This window comes from Nicotiana sylvestris, chromosome 12, assembly GCF_000393655.2.
Source record: "Nicotiana sylvestris chromosome 12, ASM39365v2, whole genome shotgun sequence".
Taxonomy (NCBI): domain Eukaryota; kingdom Viridiplantae; phylum Streptophyta; class Magnoliopsida; order Solanales; family Solanaceae; genus Nicotiana; species Nicotiana sylvestris.
In genome coordinates this window covers 32,745,237-32,762,269 of record NC_091068.1, presented here as the reverse complement: position 1 = coordinate 32,762,269, position 17,033 = coordinate 32,745,237, and the positions used below count along the sequence as shown (strand labels likewise).

The 17,033-nt window shown below is 36.7% G+C and overlaps 1 protein-coding gene across 1 annotated transcript; it reads right to left on the bottom strand.

Moving 5' to 3' along the window:
- Positions 1-181: 181 nt before the first annotated feature.
- LOC104210730 (protein GET4-like) lies at positions 182-9,164 on the bottom strand. Its single transcript, XM_009759692.2, has 12 exons — positions 9,056-9,164; positions 8,822-8,901; positions 8,655-8,733; positions 7,711-7,792; positions 5,297-5,459; positions 4,356-4,446; positions 4,031-4,114; positions 3,721-3,767; positions 2,927-3,055; positions 2,528-2,612; positions 2,287-2,367; positions 182-538 (listed from the first exon to the last, which is right to left on the bottom strand). Exons 1-12 carry the CDS (start codon positions 9,101-9,103, stop codon positions 521-523), a joined length of 987 nt encoding a protein of 328 aa, XP_009757994.1. The 5' UTR covers positions 9,104-9,164; the 3' UTR covers positions 182-520.
- Between the last annotated feature and the right edge of the window lie 7,869 nt (positions 9,165-17,033).

Below are 17,033 nucleotides of genomic sequence, written 5' to 3'. Positions count from 1 at the left end.
CAAATAAACAGATCTATCTCGGGTAGCTCTTAATCACTAAATAAGAGCTGCGAGTGCGGGGGGAGGTAAATTTTCGTATGACATTATAGTAGATGTTTTAACCAATTAGACAACACAATGTCCGTCAAAACTCTCAGTCAGACGCTGAAGTTTCGCCAGCTACTATTCTATATCCCAAACACACCAAAAGATATAATATTATTAACTCAGAGGTTTCATCTATTGTACAATAGCAATGTGAAAATGAACAGTAAATATAGGATTTTAAATAGAAATATTTGCAGAATCACAAATTGGCAACAAGAAAAGGGAAGCTTGAGCAATCAATGAAAATTCATGACCCCATTCTGCAACATTATGTTATAGAGCCAGATCGAGCATGAATAATTAAGGCAAGCACATCAATTTAACTGCAGCAGATGAATCCATGGACAACTTGGATTGATGTTGAATGAACCAACTTGTCTCTCATGACCCTTTTTAGATGGAGATCATTTGAAGAAAGACTCTTTTCCCTGTCCTATTCGCCTCCCATCATCTGCAAAACAGTAAGTGTTATTTCGCAAAAACTGAAGGAAGAAAAACAGGATTTTTTTTTAAAAACGAACACCACAAACTGTTAAAAGAAAACACTTGTTTTAGTTTGCAAGAAAACCCCTTATACTCTAACGACATACAAATAACTACCTTGAAGTTACAGAATGTGGTGTGGCAATTTATTTTCCATCTAACTAGTGGCATGTGCATTTTACATATAGAAACTAACTCTACAAAGCTTGTTTGAATGAACAGCTGGAAGGGTAATAACTTAAGTAATGTGATCACTTACAACAAATAGGTCAAACTAAATTGAGTTGTTTCTGGTTCTTCTCTAACTACATGGATTAAAGATTTTGTGCGAGCCACAATGAACCTAATTCAGTAGCGAGAATGAAAACAACTCAGACGTCTAGCTAGTGGTTGGACTCAGGTCGTTATAAATGGTTTTAAAGTGAGAATGGATAACAGCACGAAGCAAGGCTCCTGGGGTCTAGGTGCTACAACCTGCGTGTGCCGTGTTAGAGTCATCTTACTGGGACTAAGTGCAATATCGTGAACACTGAGATGCACATTGTCCAGGCACCTAGAATCTCATTTCACCTAGAACTGATTAAAAAGGGGGCTTTTTACATTTTTGTTCCAACGAAAGAAATTAATTGCAGGCGCTAGCCAACATAATTATGTATATTTATATTATATGTATATTTGTGTATATTATATGTATATTTACAAAACATATACGTTTGCCAGCTATTACTTTGGAGGGCGGCCCAATAAGGTAATTATCCCTAAAAAGAATCTCACTTCACCTAGTAATCCCAGGTTGAACCAGCACGAGTGTGAGACCAACATCTAACTGTTATGGGGGAGTAACTGCTAGATTGTTAGCAATGGGAGCCATCTCGGGAGCTACATCTAGAATCTCATATCACCTACATGTAGATTGAACCTAACAAATACCGAGGCTTTCATGAAGAAAATGTGATCCCATTTCCCCAGTGAATAAGTATGATTCCAAGTGCTTTTACACGGTTTTAGGTTCATTAATAATAAGTTTGCCTTTTTGGAAATGAGGAGACAATCAGTTTAGGGAGTGAAGAGGGAACCAACAACTTGATTGTCGACTAGTTGACCCTGGACTTATATCTAAGCCACCTTAACTGTTGATAAAAACATATTTCCCTACCATTCTACCAGCATGATAATGAAAATGACCTAACCACTTCAAATTAAGAAATTCCTCTCTTTATTCTCCCGAACATAACATGGCAAGTTACGGGATAACAATTGAGAAAGTTGATACACACACATATACATTACATCAAGTTGATATCAATTTGCGAAAGCATTAATACAAGCACACTTAAGCCTCCCAAAATTCTAGCTAGTCATCTATGCAAACCCGAATTTCCTGTTTATACCAAAGATACAAGGTAGACAAAGGAAAAAAAGTTGCTGATCATATTGAAAGGGCTTCCCGATTCGTCATAGGATCAGTGGTTCTGGTGGAAGATAGATTTTGATGTTCATACTGGCAATTAAAGCATGCTTCTTGTTATTGGACAAAAAAACTGTTTCATTTTCCTCTGTAACTTTTGGGAGATTACCCGTATATGTTCTAATTTGCAAGCACCCCTAGAGGATGGGTTCTCACAGTTAAAAGAACACAAGAGGATAGGTGTAATTAACCCTTTCCTTTTTGTAAGTAAACTCTTAAATTGCAAAAAGTTGATAATATTATGTTACCTTAAAGATATCTCCAAACATGCCTTGAAGAGGATTTTTACGCTGTACGCCATAGAACTTCTTTGCAATTTCATCTAGCAACTAAACCACAGAACAGCAAAAAATGTGAATTAGGAGGAAAACCAGCACTTTCACCTGATGGTGAACAGTGTTATTAATAAGCACAAGAAAAACTACAAAGACAATCATTTATCATAAAGAATGAATGAAAGCACATGACTTTCATATACACAGCACTTACCTCATTTAATAGAGGATCTCGATCTATACTAGACTTGTAGCTCTGTCTCAACATGTTAAAGAGAGGTAAAGCATCTCTCTGCAACCTGAAATACAAATTAAGTTGTAACATAGTCAATTAATTGGACTTAAATGAAGTAAAAAAAAAACATGTGGATGAGCACAAGGCCTCGAGGCTGGTGCAGAATATACCAACTTTGCAAGACCTGACAGTGGGGAGGGAGGGAGGGGGGGGGGGGAGGAGGGATATTTGTTGAATTCTTGAAAATGGACAGCTTAATAATGTAATAGTCAAGTAAAATGAGAAAGAGGCTTCAGCAACAGCATATGAAATATGAAAATAAAATTTTACTTTTAACACATCAAAAGAAATGTATTCAGAAAACATATTAAGACTTACGTCAGCAAAAGGTAGTTAACAAACTGCATTAATTCTGACTGAGGAAATCCAAGATGCTTCGCCTCCATTTCCTTTTCCACCTCTTCCATGAGCTTGTTCGCATCTCTAAGGTTTCCTAGAGACAAGTACCTGCCAAAAGAAAATGAAAAAATGCAACTATAAAATCAACCTACAGTTAGAAACTAAATGGCATTAAGAAGATTCTTAATTGAAACATCAGACAAATAGAAAATTTAAACAGCTAAAAAAACATATTCTAGTTTATGGCTCTCATCATGGCCTTTTATGGTCATATAAAAATTGAGAGGTATATGCATAAGAAGAATGTTTCAAGATGAAAATATAGATAAATTTGTGTCCAAGTGCATTTCTTAAGAAGCCTTGTCACCACGTTCCACATAGCTTGCATTCTGGTAGCCCATTTCTGTTCCATATAATTGGACTTAAATGAACAAACTGAAAGTCAGTAACTCTGGTTCCAAATATGAACAAAGATTGAATTTCAAACCTCTTATCAGAAACTTAAGCATTGTCTGAGAGATATGTAAGTATGTTTCCAGAAATATTACACTGAAAGGGGCAATAATATGCAGAGCTACAGGTGTGCAAATGCTCTTCTAACTGCGAGTATTTACTGACCTGGTAGTGACTGTTAAAGTTTAAAATAGTCTCTCTCTTTTTTTAAATAGTTTACTGAAATATAATGCTCCTAATATGGACCAGCACAAATGGGATAAACTGGGTAGAACAGTAATTGAATGCAAGGCACTTAATCATATTATAACTCTGCTTACATCAAAATTGCCCGGGCAATAGCCAAATCATCCTCTCCTGGATAGCACTGCATGTTAAATTGTATGAATTATATTAAATTTCAATCTATCATAGAGCATCATTAAGTGTAGCCACAAACAACTTCATGAAATTGTTGCTGCGCAAAAGCAATAAACCCTAAAACGGAAAAAAGAAAAACCCTCTTTCCTCAGGAAGCTCTAAATAAACAGGAAAGAGATATGGAGAAAATGGCGATCCAGCTTTTGGACCTTGTAATATCTGCTGCTCATAACATCGTGTTAGCAAAAACATTGTGGAACAAGTGCTTACCTTGCCCATGAAATTTATGATAGTTGAAGCAAATTTCTTCAGATTCCTTCCTCTAACAAAATGAAAAGATACTTTAACCATGTCCTGCAAATCAAGAAGAATATAAGGAGGTCTACTGCAATTCCAATGATTTGCTAAACCAAGATGAAATTAGTTCCGCTAATTGTCATCTATTAGAAGCCCCTATCTTTTTCTAATGCCAAATAGCAAAGTACTGCGAGGAAACAATAAGACCACTACTGGTCAAGATACTGCAGTCATGACATGCAAATATATTAGAGCTACTAAAAGCATGTCAATGCATCAAGCTTTTTGGAGAACATACCACTTCGGTAGATTGAGAATATATATAATCTGCCAGCATCTCATGCAACTCTGGAGATCCATACTTATGGGCACCAAATTCTGCTGACCACCTATAAAAGAATAGCATTTTGTCATCGGAAAAGATACTAATATAAATGAGGTTATAGAACATCTAAAGAGGAGGACAACATGTCCTCGCTTAATAAAACAACCAAGATAATCTTCTCCGAGAAGTCTTAATCGTGTATGAGCTCTTAAAAGGAGACTGGCATAGCTGTTACTAACCCTTGACAGAAATTGCCACTGGAAAAGATTGCAAGACGAGGTAATCTTTACTGTTTCACATGCAGTAACAAAGAGGCGAAGAGAGTATTTGAAAATGTCTTGCTGGAAGATTGCACTGTGGGGTGGATCCTCCAGAGATGTCTGCAGAATGGACAGTCCAAGTGTTGAAAGGGACTCTGAAATTGAAGGTTTGAATTCTAGGGAACAAATTGCTACTTTTTTTTTTTCTTCCAAAAAAAAAAAAAAACGAAGACCGAATAAGTTTTGAAGAAAGGTATGGAAGGGTGAGGCCTTTCTTTGATGGATCAATGATCTTCCAAATAGGATGCCCAGGACTAAGTTTTGAAGAGAAGTATGGACGGGTCTAAATGAAGATTACCCAACACTCAACAGATTGTTTAAAACGTCCAGTGCTCCTTCTGAAGATCTAAGTAACATTTTGCTAAGTTTTTTATTTTTTCTTCTATCAAATGTCCAATAAGTATGGTACAAATTAACTAAAACCCAAGTCGTTAAAAGAAAATTCGATAGCAAATCAATGCGAGTATAATAGACATAGTCAAATGTTCAACAGCAACAGAATTCAAGCAGCTAAAATGAAATGTTTTTAAAGAATTATACAAATAAAAGAAACATGGAGGAATTTGTGGAAGGACCAGAGAGAGAGTATCTAACTTGATAGAGGCTTTTAAAAAGGAAGAACAGCATTCTACTCGGGTTTTGGCAGCTGCAATGGCTTCAGAAAGTTTTTGCATATCATCATCATCATCATCAGCGAGGTCCAAATTTTGTGGCACTGAAGGTCGAGGAAACTTCTCGTAGATTTTCCTGACACAGTCTAAGGAGAATTGCATTATAATCAAGTCAAAACTAAAACTACACATTAAGCATCAATAACAGAAAAAGACGAGCAGTATAGCTGAAGTTACACTTTATGATATAGCAATAAAGTCGCATAAGGATCTAATTTATGCTGGTTAAGTTTCAGGACATTTTGGTATCTTTTTCCTAGTCTAGTCCCCCCACCCACCCCAAGTAAACAGCTATAATATGTTGCCAAAGGAGGACTAGTTAACGATTATTTAATTTTCACACTCCCTATGTGTCAAGGTGATTATTTTACTTTGACTTTATAGAGTTATCAAGAGAAGAAATGAAAATACATAATGGATGAGCACATGGATCCACATGCTATGTTTGGATCTTTTAGAAACGGATAGGGAAAGCTCGTATACTTTCAAAAAAAAAACAAAAAAATAGGGAAACCACGTATAAAGAACAATAGATATAGGTCCCTTAACTTTTAATGAAATATTATACATTTGAAGTTGTTTATTACTTCCTCCGTTCCAGTTTATGTGAACCTATTTCCTCTTTGGTCCGTTCCAAAAGGAATTTTCTAAATTTGGAAACAATTTAGCTTAAACTTCTAATTCTACCCTTAATGAAAAACTTTTATAACCACACAAATACTCTGGACCCCTTTTTGACTTGTTTAGGACCACAAATTCAAAAAGCCTTCATTTTTTCTTAAACTTCGTGCCCAGTCAAACAGGTTCACATAAATTGGAATGGAGGGAGTATCTTTTTATAAATCAAAATGCATTCATTAATTGTACAAAGCCAGTCTAGAAATTACTTTCATAATAATCAAAGGTTAAGCCTTTTTTGACTATCCTGTCCTCCCTTCTCACAATACAATAGGTGTATCGTCTACTTTGATCAGTGTGTCTACAATTGGGTATCCTCTCTTAATGCAAAAGGACTTTCTTTTTATAATTTTGGCGCCAAGAGAAAACATGAATATTCATTCTGAAAAGGGGGACATACCACTTAATTAGCTTTTTTTCTTGATATCCCTTTCTGCATATTAGATTTTGGAACTAAAAAAGTTGTAATATTTTAATTTTGTATTGTATCATTAATTTCCATAAGTTGGAAAGACGAATGATTTGCGTACATATTCTTTCTAGTTCTTTTGCTGGGCATTCTATGTCAATTTTGTGCTAATACATGCTGCCAAACAGAATAACTGCTAGGTTATTAAGCATTCTATGTAAAATCTTCTAAATTTTACTAATAAATGCTTGAACATGTTAAGATGTTTCTTTGACAAGTATAGCAATCTCTGAGTAAAATAAAAGAAAAAGGGAAATCAATCCCGTAGACAAGAGGCGTAGAATACGGAACTATGATCTAGAGTACAGTTGATTCCTGTAGACAAGGGTATATAACAAGGCTCTAGAGAGTAGAACTATAGTTCCCATCTATAAAATCGACCAGATCATATTAACTTGTTGGGATGTCATGTACACCAAACATTTAAATTCCATAATTTGATTGAATGGTCCTCCCCTTCCTCCAAGCATCTTAAGTTTCTTTCCCTACATACAACACACTCCTTGAGGTACTTAGTTCCATGTTTTCCCCTCTGATTTCCATATCCTCTAAACTTCCAAGCCCCAAGAACAATTCGACATTGTTTGACATCATTCACTTCTTCCAAAAAAACTGATAATAGGATTCCAAAGATTGGCAGCAATCTTACTGTCGTCTTTAGGTGGTGGACGTCCTCTCCTGTTTCATTCTCCTCAAGTTCTCATCAAGAAGTATTACATTGCATATGCAGCTGTTCACATGACCGAATTATCTTTCTTAGGTGCTCACTCTGCCTATCACCTATGGAAAGTTCTCCATATTACTTCTCGCCAAAAGATTATAGAAGTTAATAGAAAATTTGCCGACTGCTTTGCAGACATAAATCTTTCTATATCATTATTATTCGTAATATATAAAAGGGTAAGTAAATCATCCAGCTCCTCCTCCCCAACAATTTTATGGCTCTTCTAAATTGAATGTTGCAAAAGATTTCCCCCATTTCCCATTTGGCAATCTCCCTTATAATAGCTTCCTGATTTAAGGAGCTGTAGAAATATGTTGGAAATTTCCTGAAATTTTTGGGATGTCATGTATACCAAACATTAAAGGGTTGATGAAACAAGGGTCGCACAATTCGCAGCTTGACAAATTACAAAGTGCATGGAATAGGAAAATTAACCGGAAGGTAAAACACATAAGAGCAGACTTACCAAGAGTTTCTTCGTTATAAGAAACTTCTCCTTTTACAAGAGTTTCAACAAACAACAATGCAAGCTCTGACCCACAAGTAACCTGCAAAATGTCAAGATCTTCTGTCATCAATAAATAAGTAAAAGATGTTTTTCTTTAGTCTTCCAATAAGAATAACCTCAAGATTGTTTTGAATTTCAAGTTTCAAGTATATTTTAATGACATTACTAACTACACCAAGTCTACATCTTTCATGTGCTTACTTAAGTTTGATCATGAAGTCATCCATATTACATAGTACACCTTTGTTGCAAGTGGTAAGTTTATCTACTGAATTGTCCACAACAATATCTATAAGCGATCTTCCTACTGGGAATACGCCAGGGAAATGGGGAAAAAACCCCCCCCCCCCCCCAATATTTTAAAGACACTTTTTTTAATTTTAGAACGACAACAACATACTCAGTGCATTAGGGTAGTGTAAACGCAGACCTTACCACTACCTTATGGAGATAGAGAAGCAATTTCTGATAGATTCTCAACTATTTTTTTTTTCATTTTAGAACATCCCAAAATATTGACACCATTTCATTATGTACAACTTTCACAACTTCCAAGATTCAAGTTTATTAAATTAATCAATCTTTAAACTTTGATACAATGTCTTTTGTATCAAACTAACTTTTCAACCATCACTACAATACTCCCTTCTACTATCACTATTTTTTTTTTGTTTCACAATAGCGTCCGGGCCAACCTGTGTGCACCTCGACTAATCCACTACCTACTACCTCCCACTAGCATAGGTACCAAGTAACTTTGTACACCGGCCAAGACTAGGTAGAACCTTCTACTAGCAGTAATATAACATATTAGCCAAATTAGCATCTTAAACTGTGGGGCTCAGTCAAATACAATCAAATAGAAGGTTATGCAATTTCCATAGGAGTGAATAGATTATAACCTGTCCATTCTCCAATTGTAAGCAAGCACCACACTGAAGAATATCCAAAGCTTCAGAATACCTCTCAGCAGACACATATCTGAAAGCAAAGCATATTAACTGAATTAAAGATTAACCCTTTTAGAGTTGAGCCCAAATTATCAATAAAGGATGGCAATAGATTGTACCTAGCGCTAATAGACTTGAACATCTGTTGAGCTCCATAGTAATTTCCCTGCTTTACTACCTTTTCTAACTTCTCAATATTCTGCAAAATTATAAATCGTGTAAATCTGATATCCCTATGCAAGAAAATTTTGCCATAGATTTATAGTAAAGGGTTAATTCAGATTTAGAAGAAAACAAATTAATGAATCTGGAAATCAATAGAGGAAATTGAAGAAGTAGAGTTAAAATGGTACCTCCTGAGCTGGAGGCAGTGTCGCACGTTTGGCTCTCTCTCGAGACATCTTCTTTTTCTTTTTCTGTCAAAGACTCGAGGACAAGTACAAAGAATCGGACTTCTTAAGGATGTCTGAAATATTAGAATTGCAGTTTATTTCTAGCTATTATTTTTAATGGTCGTTAGGAAATAATTTTTTAATTTATTCAAGTAAAAGATTTTTTATGAAAGGGTAATTTTTCTCATTTTAGTTGATTTATACCATATTTGTTTTGATTGTTATTTTAATTTATTGTATCGTATAGTTAAATTTATTGTTACGTAACGATAAAAATTGTCACTTTATGAAACGACCAATTTGGTGTGATTGTGTCGTTCCCTTCTTCTTTTTTTCAACGCATCTTGCCCTTTCATATTATTAAATAATCTTATTTTATCATTTAACCTATTTTTATGTAAGAATTCTACCTCATACCTTTTTTTCTTTATATTGTAAGTTTACTCTTCATATTGTTGGTGTCTGACATTATGAAACGACGGAAAACAATACAATCTATTCAAATATTGTATGAATCAAATCGATACAGTACAATACAATACAGTAGTATATATACGACACATTACGAAACGATAGATAACAATCATCAAAGAAGTTGTTAGTGTATGTGTTATTACTTTAATTATCAATTTACATTTTATTTCAAATAAAATAATATAAATTTTTGCACTAACTTATGTGGGTGTCCATTACAGAAACCAAACAATGCATGACATGTTTGGGAGGAAAAGGTGTCCGTTATTATAAGATTAACTAGATAGTCCGTGCCCGTGCTTTGCCTAACATTATTGTACAAAAGTGGTCGGAAATTCAGAAATATAATACGCTTCATGCTATATACACTCGGTTGTGAAGAAAGTTTGTACAATCACATTCTTGTCCATGAGAATTCAATTACATTCTTGAGCTTGCTTTCACGAGAATTCAAATTATTCTAATGTGTTGTCCAACTAATACAAAAGTTGATGCTATATTGAGATAAACTCTGAATTTTTACAGCTGACAACACATACTTTCATTTCGATACGCATTGAAAGAAAAAAATATCGAGCATTAGAATGAGAACATTGTATGCCAAGTCAAGCTAATTAGGACGATCAATGCAAAGCAAAAGAGGGAAAGAGCTAGCCTTCTATTATTGCAATTAAAAAAGTCAACAAAATAAGAAAAAAGAACTATAAGGTCATTTTTTGGAACAATGTTGAAAACTTTCAATAGTTGAAACACCCATATTGCTGCAACTAAGATACATTCAAGCCAAAAGAACAAAGCTAAGTGCCATGAGAAGTTTATACAGGACATGTGAAGAGCTAATATCACACATAACTTCATGATTACAAAAAAGAGTTCAACGCCAGAAAAGCTTGTCATTAAAGAACATGCAAACTGAAAAGTGGAAAATAGATTAACATTATCAATAATATGAATTCACAGCTAGCTTTAAACTACACATTTTGATGATGAAATATTTGCACAACAATTCTCACATAACCGGATTGGAAGGAAAATCTTGGTCGAGCAGCAAGCAACAACCTTCTGGTGATCAGTGGAAAACACCATTTTTACCTTGATACTACACTTGAAAAGGTATTTGCAATATTTAGCTGGGAAGGAAAGGGAGAACTTAGCGAATATGATAACAACTTTTGCTGTAGAAAATAATATAATAATGTAATCTGTGATTTAACCTGGAATATAAAGTGGAAGGAGTAGAATCTTTTCTTCATCCATAGTAATGAGATAGTTAAAGCTTGATCGGCAGAACTGTGAAAATTACATTACTAGAAATCCGGAAAAAAGCGATGCTAATTAGCGACCAACTTTGGTCTCAAAGGTAAAGGGACCAAATATTCCGGGTTTTAAATATAGAGACCAACTTTGGTCGCTTTAATATTTTAATAATATAAATTTAGCGACCAAAGTTGGTTTCTATATTTAAATTATATTTTTTTATTTATTATTAATCAAAATATAGCGACCAACTTTGGTCTGTAAACCAAATATTATATTTTAAAATCTGAAAAATAGCGACCAAAGTTGGTCACTTTTTTTTTTAATTTTTTTTAAACATAAGCGACCAAAACTGGTCGCTAATTGCAAGAATTTAATTCTTTTTTAAACATAAGCGACCAAAATTGGTCGCTATTTTCCAAAAATTATTTTTTAATAGAATAGCGACCAAAGTTGGTCGCTTTTTAAGAAATCTGGGTTAATTAGCGACCAACCTTGGTCGCTATTGCCCAGAAAATATTTTTTTTAATAAGAAAAGCGACCAAAGTTGGTCGCTTTTTTGGTTATAATTTTGGCAGAAACTGCCTGTTTTGGCAGCTACACCACCTGCCAGCATACCAAATTCCCTATTACAAGCAACAACAACAACAACACAACAACAACAACATTAACAACAACATTAAAACCAACAAAGTATAAAGTTCAGTAGAACTAACACATTAAGCTAACAAAACTAAGTTAACGCTTATTACAAGCCAATTCGAAAACTGGTTCTATTGCCTAGTTCAAAGTATATAAAGTACTAAAGGAGTGTTCTTTCAGCATCCCCGTCTGAAAGTTGGATTGCCTTGCCCGACTCATTAGGTGGCTGACTGCGTATGAATTCCTCCACGTCAGCTGTGAAGCGAACCTATAAGAAAAATTACATTGAATTAGTATTTCAAAATTTATATAAAAGTAAATCAAAATACATAATGAAAAGTAAAAAACTTACATATATAGTCGAGGCTCGGCCCTCGACCCACCTTTCTGGATCATTCTCTTTCTTCTTCTTTACAATACGAGTCTCATTGAATAGCTCATCTTGCTTCATTGGCATCATAAAGCCATCTGATGGTGAATTTGGTGATTATCTTCGTAGTACTATTATTCGGGATGAACTTGGATACAGAGAATAACTTAGATACAATACCTGACAGGGTGTGTCTTTGATCAATTGTTGTTCTCATTAGCGACAATGATGATGAGAAGGCAATGGCATGTATTTCAAACAGTGATGGTGTAGGTAGGAATTTAACATTTCCTAAGCAGATAAAATAAGAGGTTATAGAGGAATTCTCTACTTCATTTTCCAAGAGGAAAAGAAGTTTAATTGAGAGTGACAAGGTTGATGGTAATGAAAAGTTGTCCGTTGCTCATGGCAGTTCACATAAAACGGGGATCATAAGACTCTATGATGACAAAGACGAAAGGAAGTTTTATTCTCAACTTTCTTCCAAGTCTGATCTGTACAAGCTTAATGGAATTGGTGATATTTCTTCGGATTCAGATAATGATTTGACTGACAAAATGATAAGAAGTGATAGGAGTGGTAAATATGAATCTCCTTTTGAAGAAATATGTCTAGAATATGGAATTATTCATCAAACAACAACCCCTTACATGCCCCAATCCAATAGGATTGCGGAAAGAAAGAATCGTTCATTAAAGGAGATGATGAACGCGTTGTTGATAAGTTCTGGTTTGCCACCGAACTTTTGGGAGGAAGTCGTTCTTACGGCTAACCGGATACTAAATCGAGTACCCCATAGCAAAACACAACCCATTCCATATGAAAAATGAAAAGGAAGGAAGCCCAACTTGAATTATTTGAAAGTGTGGGGATGTTTGGCAAAAGTGCAAATTCCTAAACCCAAAAGGGTAAAAATAGGACCGAAAATAGTTGATTGTGTTTTCATAGGACATGCGACCAATAGTAAAGCATATCGATTTCTAGTTCATAAAGCAGAAAATCCCGACATTCACAATAATACGATTATAAAATCAGATAATGCTGAGTTCTTTGAAAATATATATCTGTATAAAAAGGAATGTGAGTCGTTTGGTGAAGGATCTTGTCACGATCCTAACCCCGAACCCGGTCGTGATGGCGCATCTCGTGAAGACAAGGCCAGCCAATTTAACACAATTTACCCTTTTAAGCAGTTAAATAACATACAAATACTTTAAACATGATTTAATAGCAATATTTAGCGGAAATAGAGATAACAAAACGGAAACCCAACCCGACACAGCCCTAACCGGGGTGTCACAAGTCATGAGCAACTAAGGATCCTGATACAAGTCTACTAAATACGATATCTGGTACAACTGTTTGAAGAACATAGAAATAATGAGATAAGGGAAACAATGGGGTTGCGAATGCCAACAACTACCTCGTAGTCTCTGAAACACCGCCTAGACTGGAAGGATCAACACTCAGGAGCGGGACCTGCTACGCCTGAATCTGCACACACGGTGTAGGGAATAATGTGAGTACTCCGACCTAGTGAGTAATAAATATAAATAATGACTGAAAGTAAGAAAACACGTAAAACACAAGGCATTCTATACCGAAGCAGTAAAATCACTTAAAATCAGTAAATCGGTGAAGAATCAAGTAAAATCCCTTTTTCATCACGTAAAACAAGTAATTAATAGGTAAATAACAAGTAAATGTTCGCCCCTCGGGCATAGTATCAACAAAACCGCCCCTCGGGCAACATCTCAGAACAGTGCTAGCCCCTCGGGCTCAATCTCACATCACAATGGGTACCCGCGCTCACTGGGGGTGTACAGACTCCGGGAAGGGCCCCTTACGGCCCAAGAGCAATATCAAGTCATCTCGTGGCATCAAATCTAGGCCCTCGGCCTCATATCAATCAAGCCACCTCGTGGCGTATAAATCTCAGGCCCTCGACCTCATAGACAATATCAACAAGCCACCTCGTGGCGTACATATCTCAGGCCCTCGGCCTCAAATCCGTATTAGTATCTCACTATTGCGGCGTGCAACCCGACCCAAAAGTATCCTCACAATACAGGCCCTCGGCCTTACTCAGTCAAAAATCACATAAGCCACTCAGGCAATAGTAAAACATGATGCTCAACCCAAAATATTTTTGAAATATCATTTCAAGTGTTAAAGCAAAATAAACTTGGCTGAGTTTTGAAAACAGTGGAAATAACATGACTGAGTTCAAGTATAAAGTCAAAACAGTGAGGAAATATCAACGAAAATTCCTGAAGGGTTCAAATAGCTGGTACTAGGCCCAAATATCGCATTCAACCCAAATAACGATGATAGCAAATAGTTTTTAGTCAAATACGCGATAAAATCATTAATCGGGACAGACCAAGTCACAATCCCCAATAGTACACGACCCCACGACCGTCATCCAGCGTGTGTCTCACCTTAATATAGCACAACGATGTGCAATCCGGGGTTTCAAACCCTCAGAGCATCATTTACAATCATTACTCACCTAGAACTGGCTAAATCTCTAGCTCGCGACGCCTTTGCCTCTCGAATCGGCCTCCACGCGCGTCGAATCTATCCAAAATCAGAACGAATACGTCACAATATGCTAAGGGAACAAAGCCCAAGCGAAAACAATCGAAAAATACCAAAAATCCCGAAATTAGCAAAACCTGGGCCTCGTGCCCACTTCTCGAAACTCAGAAATTTTCACATCATTAGATTCCTTATCACCCCACGAGTTCATGCATATCAAAAGTTCTCAAATCCGACCTCAAATGGTCCTTCAAATCCCAATTCAAAAGTCCAAAATCCCAAGCCCTAGTTCTTCCATTTTTAGCTTAAGTTCCATGATTTTCTAGGTAGATTTCACAATAGAATCGAGTTTTGAGTCCAAAATTCTTACCTCCAATCGTTTCCCCTTGAATCCCTTTGCTTCAAAAATCTCTCAAAATGAGCAGCTATGGGTGAAAATAGACCCATATTCGTGAACAAGACGACTTTAAAAACATTCTGCCCAGGCCTCATTTCCTTCATCGCGATCGCGGCACTTCCCTCGCGATTACGAAGAACAATTCTTCAACTCCTCAAAACAACTCTATGTGATCGAACAGCTGAACCTGCAATTTTTTCTGCAATTTTCCAACTTCAAATGATCCGAATGACTACCCGAAACTCACCCGAGGCCCCCGGGACCTCAACCAAAAGCACAAACATGACCCAATACCTTATTCAAACTTGTTCCAACCATCAAATCACCTCAAACAACATCGAATCTACCAAATCACATCGGATTCAAGCCTTCAAGCCTAAGTTTCTAAAATCTTCCGAAATACGCTTTCGATCAAAAACCTAACCAAACCACGTCTGAATGACTTGAAATTTTGCACATACATCCCAAATGACACAACAAAGCTACTGCAGCTCTCGAAATTCCATTCCGACCCTTATATCAAAATCTCACCTATCAACCAGAAATCGTCAAAATATCAACTTCGTCAATTCAAACCTAATTCTACTCCGAACCTCCAAAACCAATTCTGATCACGCTCCTAAGCCATAAATCACCTCCCGAAGCTAACCGAACCAACAGAACTCACATCAGAGCTCTCTAACACATAAGTCAACATCCAGTTGACTTTTCCAACTTAAACCTTCTTAAAATAGACTAAGTATCTCATTTGTTACCAAATCCTCTCCGAACTCAAACTGATCAACCCGATCACATAAAACACGGATAACGAAGCATAAAAAAACAAAAATGGGGAAAATGGAGCGGTAACTCATGAGACGACTGACCGGGTTGTCACATCCTCCCCAACTTAAACAAACGTTCGTCCTCGAACGAGTCAAGAAACATACCTGAAGCCTCGAATAGGTGAGGATATCTGCTCCGCATCTCCCGCTTGGTCTCCTAGGTAGCCTCCTCCACGGGCCGAACTCTACACTGCACTTTCACTGAAGCTATATTCTTTGACCTCAACTTCCGAACCTGACGACCCAAAATAGCTACTGGCTCCATATCAAAGGTCAAATCATCATCCAACTGAACGGTGCTGAAGTCCAAGACATGAAATGGATCCCCAATATACTTTCGGAGCATAAAAACATGAAATATCGGATGCACACTCGACAAACTAGATGGCAAAACAAGTTCATAAGCCACCTCCCCAATCCTCCGAAGCACCTCAAAAGGCCCAATGAATCGAGGACTCAATTTCCCTTTCTTCCCAAATCTCATAACACCCTTCATGGGTGAAATCTTCAACAGAACCTTCTCACCCACCATGTAGGACACATCTCGAACCTTCCTATCAGCATAACTCTTTTGCCTCAATTGCGTCGTACGAAGCCTCTCCTGAATCACCTTCACCTTCTCCAAAACATCCTGTACCAAATCAGTCCCCAATAGCCTAGCCTCGCCGGGCTCGAACCAACCGATTAGAGATCTACACTGCCTCCTATACAAAGCCTCATATGGAGCCATCTGAATACTCGACTGGTAGCTGTTGTTGTAGGTAAACTTTGCAAGCGGTAGAAACACATCCCATGATCCTCCGAAATCGATAACACAAGCACGCAACATGTCCTCCAATATTTTAATAGTACGCTCGGACTGCCCGTCTATCTAAGGATGAAAAGTTGTGCTCAACTCCACCTGAGTACCCAACTCTCTCTGTACGACTCTCCAAAACTGTGAAGTAAACTGAGTACCTCTATCTGAAATGATGGAAACCAGAACATCATGCAAAACAAACAATCTCCTGGATATAAATCCCTGCCAACCGCTCTGAAGAATAGGTAGTACACACTGGAATGAAGTGAGAAGACTTGGTGTTAAATTGGCTGGTCTTGTCTTCATGAAAGGAGCCATCACGACCGGGTTTGGGGTTAGGGTCGTGACAGATCTAAACGACCTCGGGAAGAAACAAAAAAAAAGTATATTTAATCAGGAGGATCTAAGACGTAGTAAACGTCAAAGAGCATCTACTTCGTTTGGACCAGATTTTGTGACTTTCTTATTGGAAAATGAGCCTCAAACATTTAAAGAAGCTACGTCTTCTTCGGAATCATTGTTCTGGAAAGAAACAGTCAATAGTAAAATAGAATCCATATTGAATAACCATACATGGGAATTAGTTGATCTTCCTCCTGAAAATAAACCTTTGGGTTCTAAATGGATTGAAGAAA

Bases quoted from the DNA above. Each gene is read 5' to 3' on its own strand.
- LOC104210730 (XM_009759692.2), bottom strand. From the start codon at position 9,103: ATGTCTCGAGAGAGAGCCAAACGTGCGACACTGCCTCCAGCTCAGGAG. The intron at 3,768-4,030 runs GTAAGCACTTGT...TTTAACATGCAG, and splicing joins TCATAAATTTCATGGGCAAG to TGCTATCCAGGAGAGGATGA. The intron at 2,368-2,527 runs GTAAGTGCTGTG...TCTGTGGTTTAG, and splicing joins GAGATCCTCTATTAAATGAG to TTGCTAGATGAAATTGCAAA.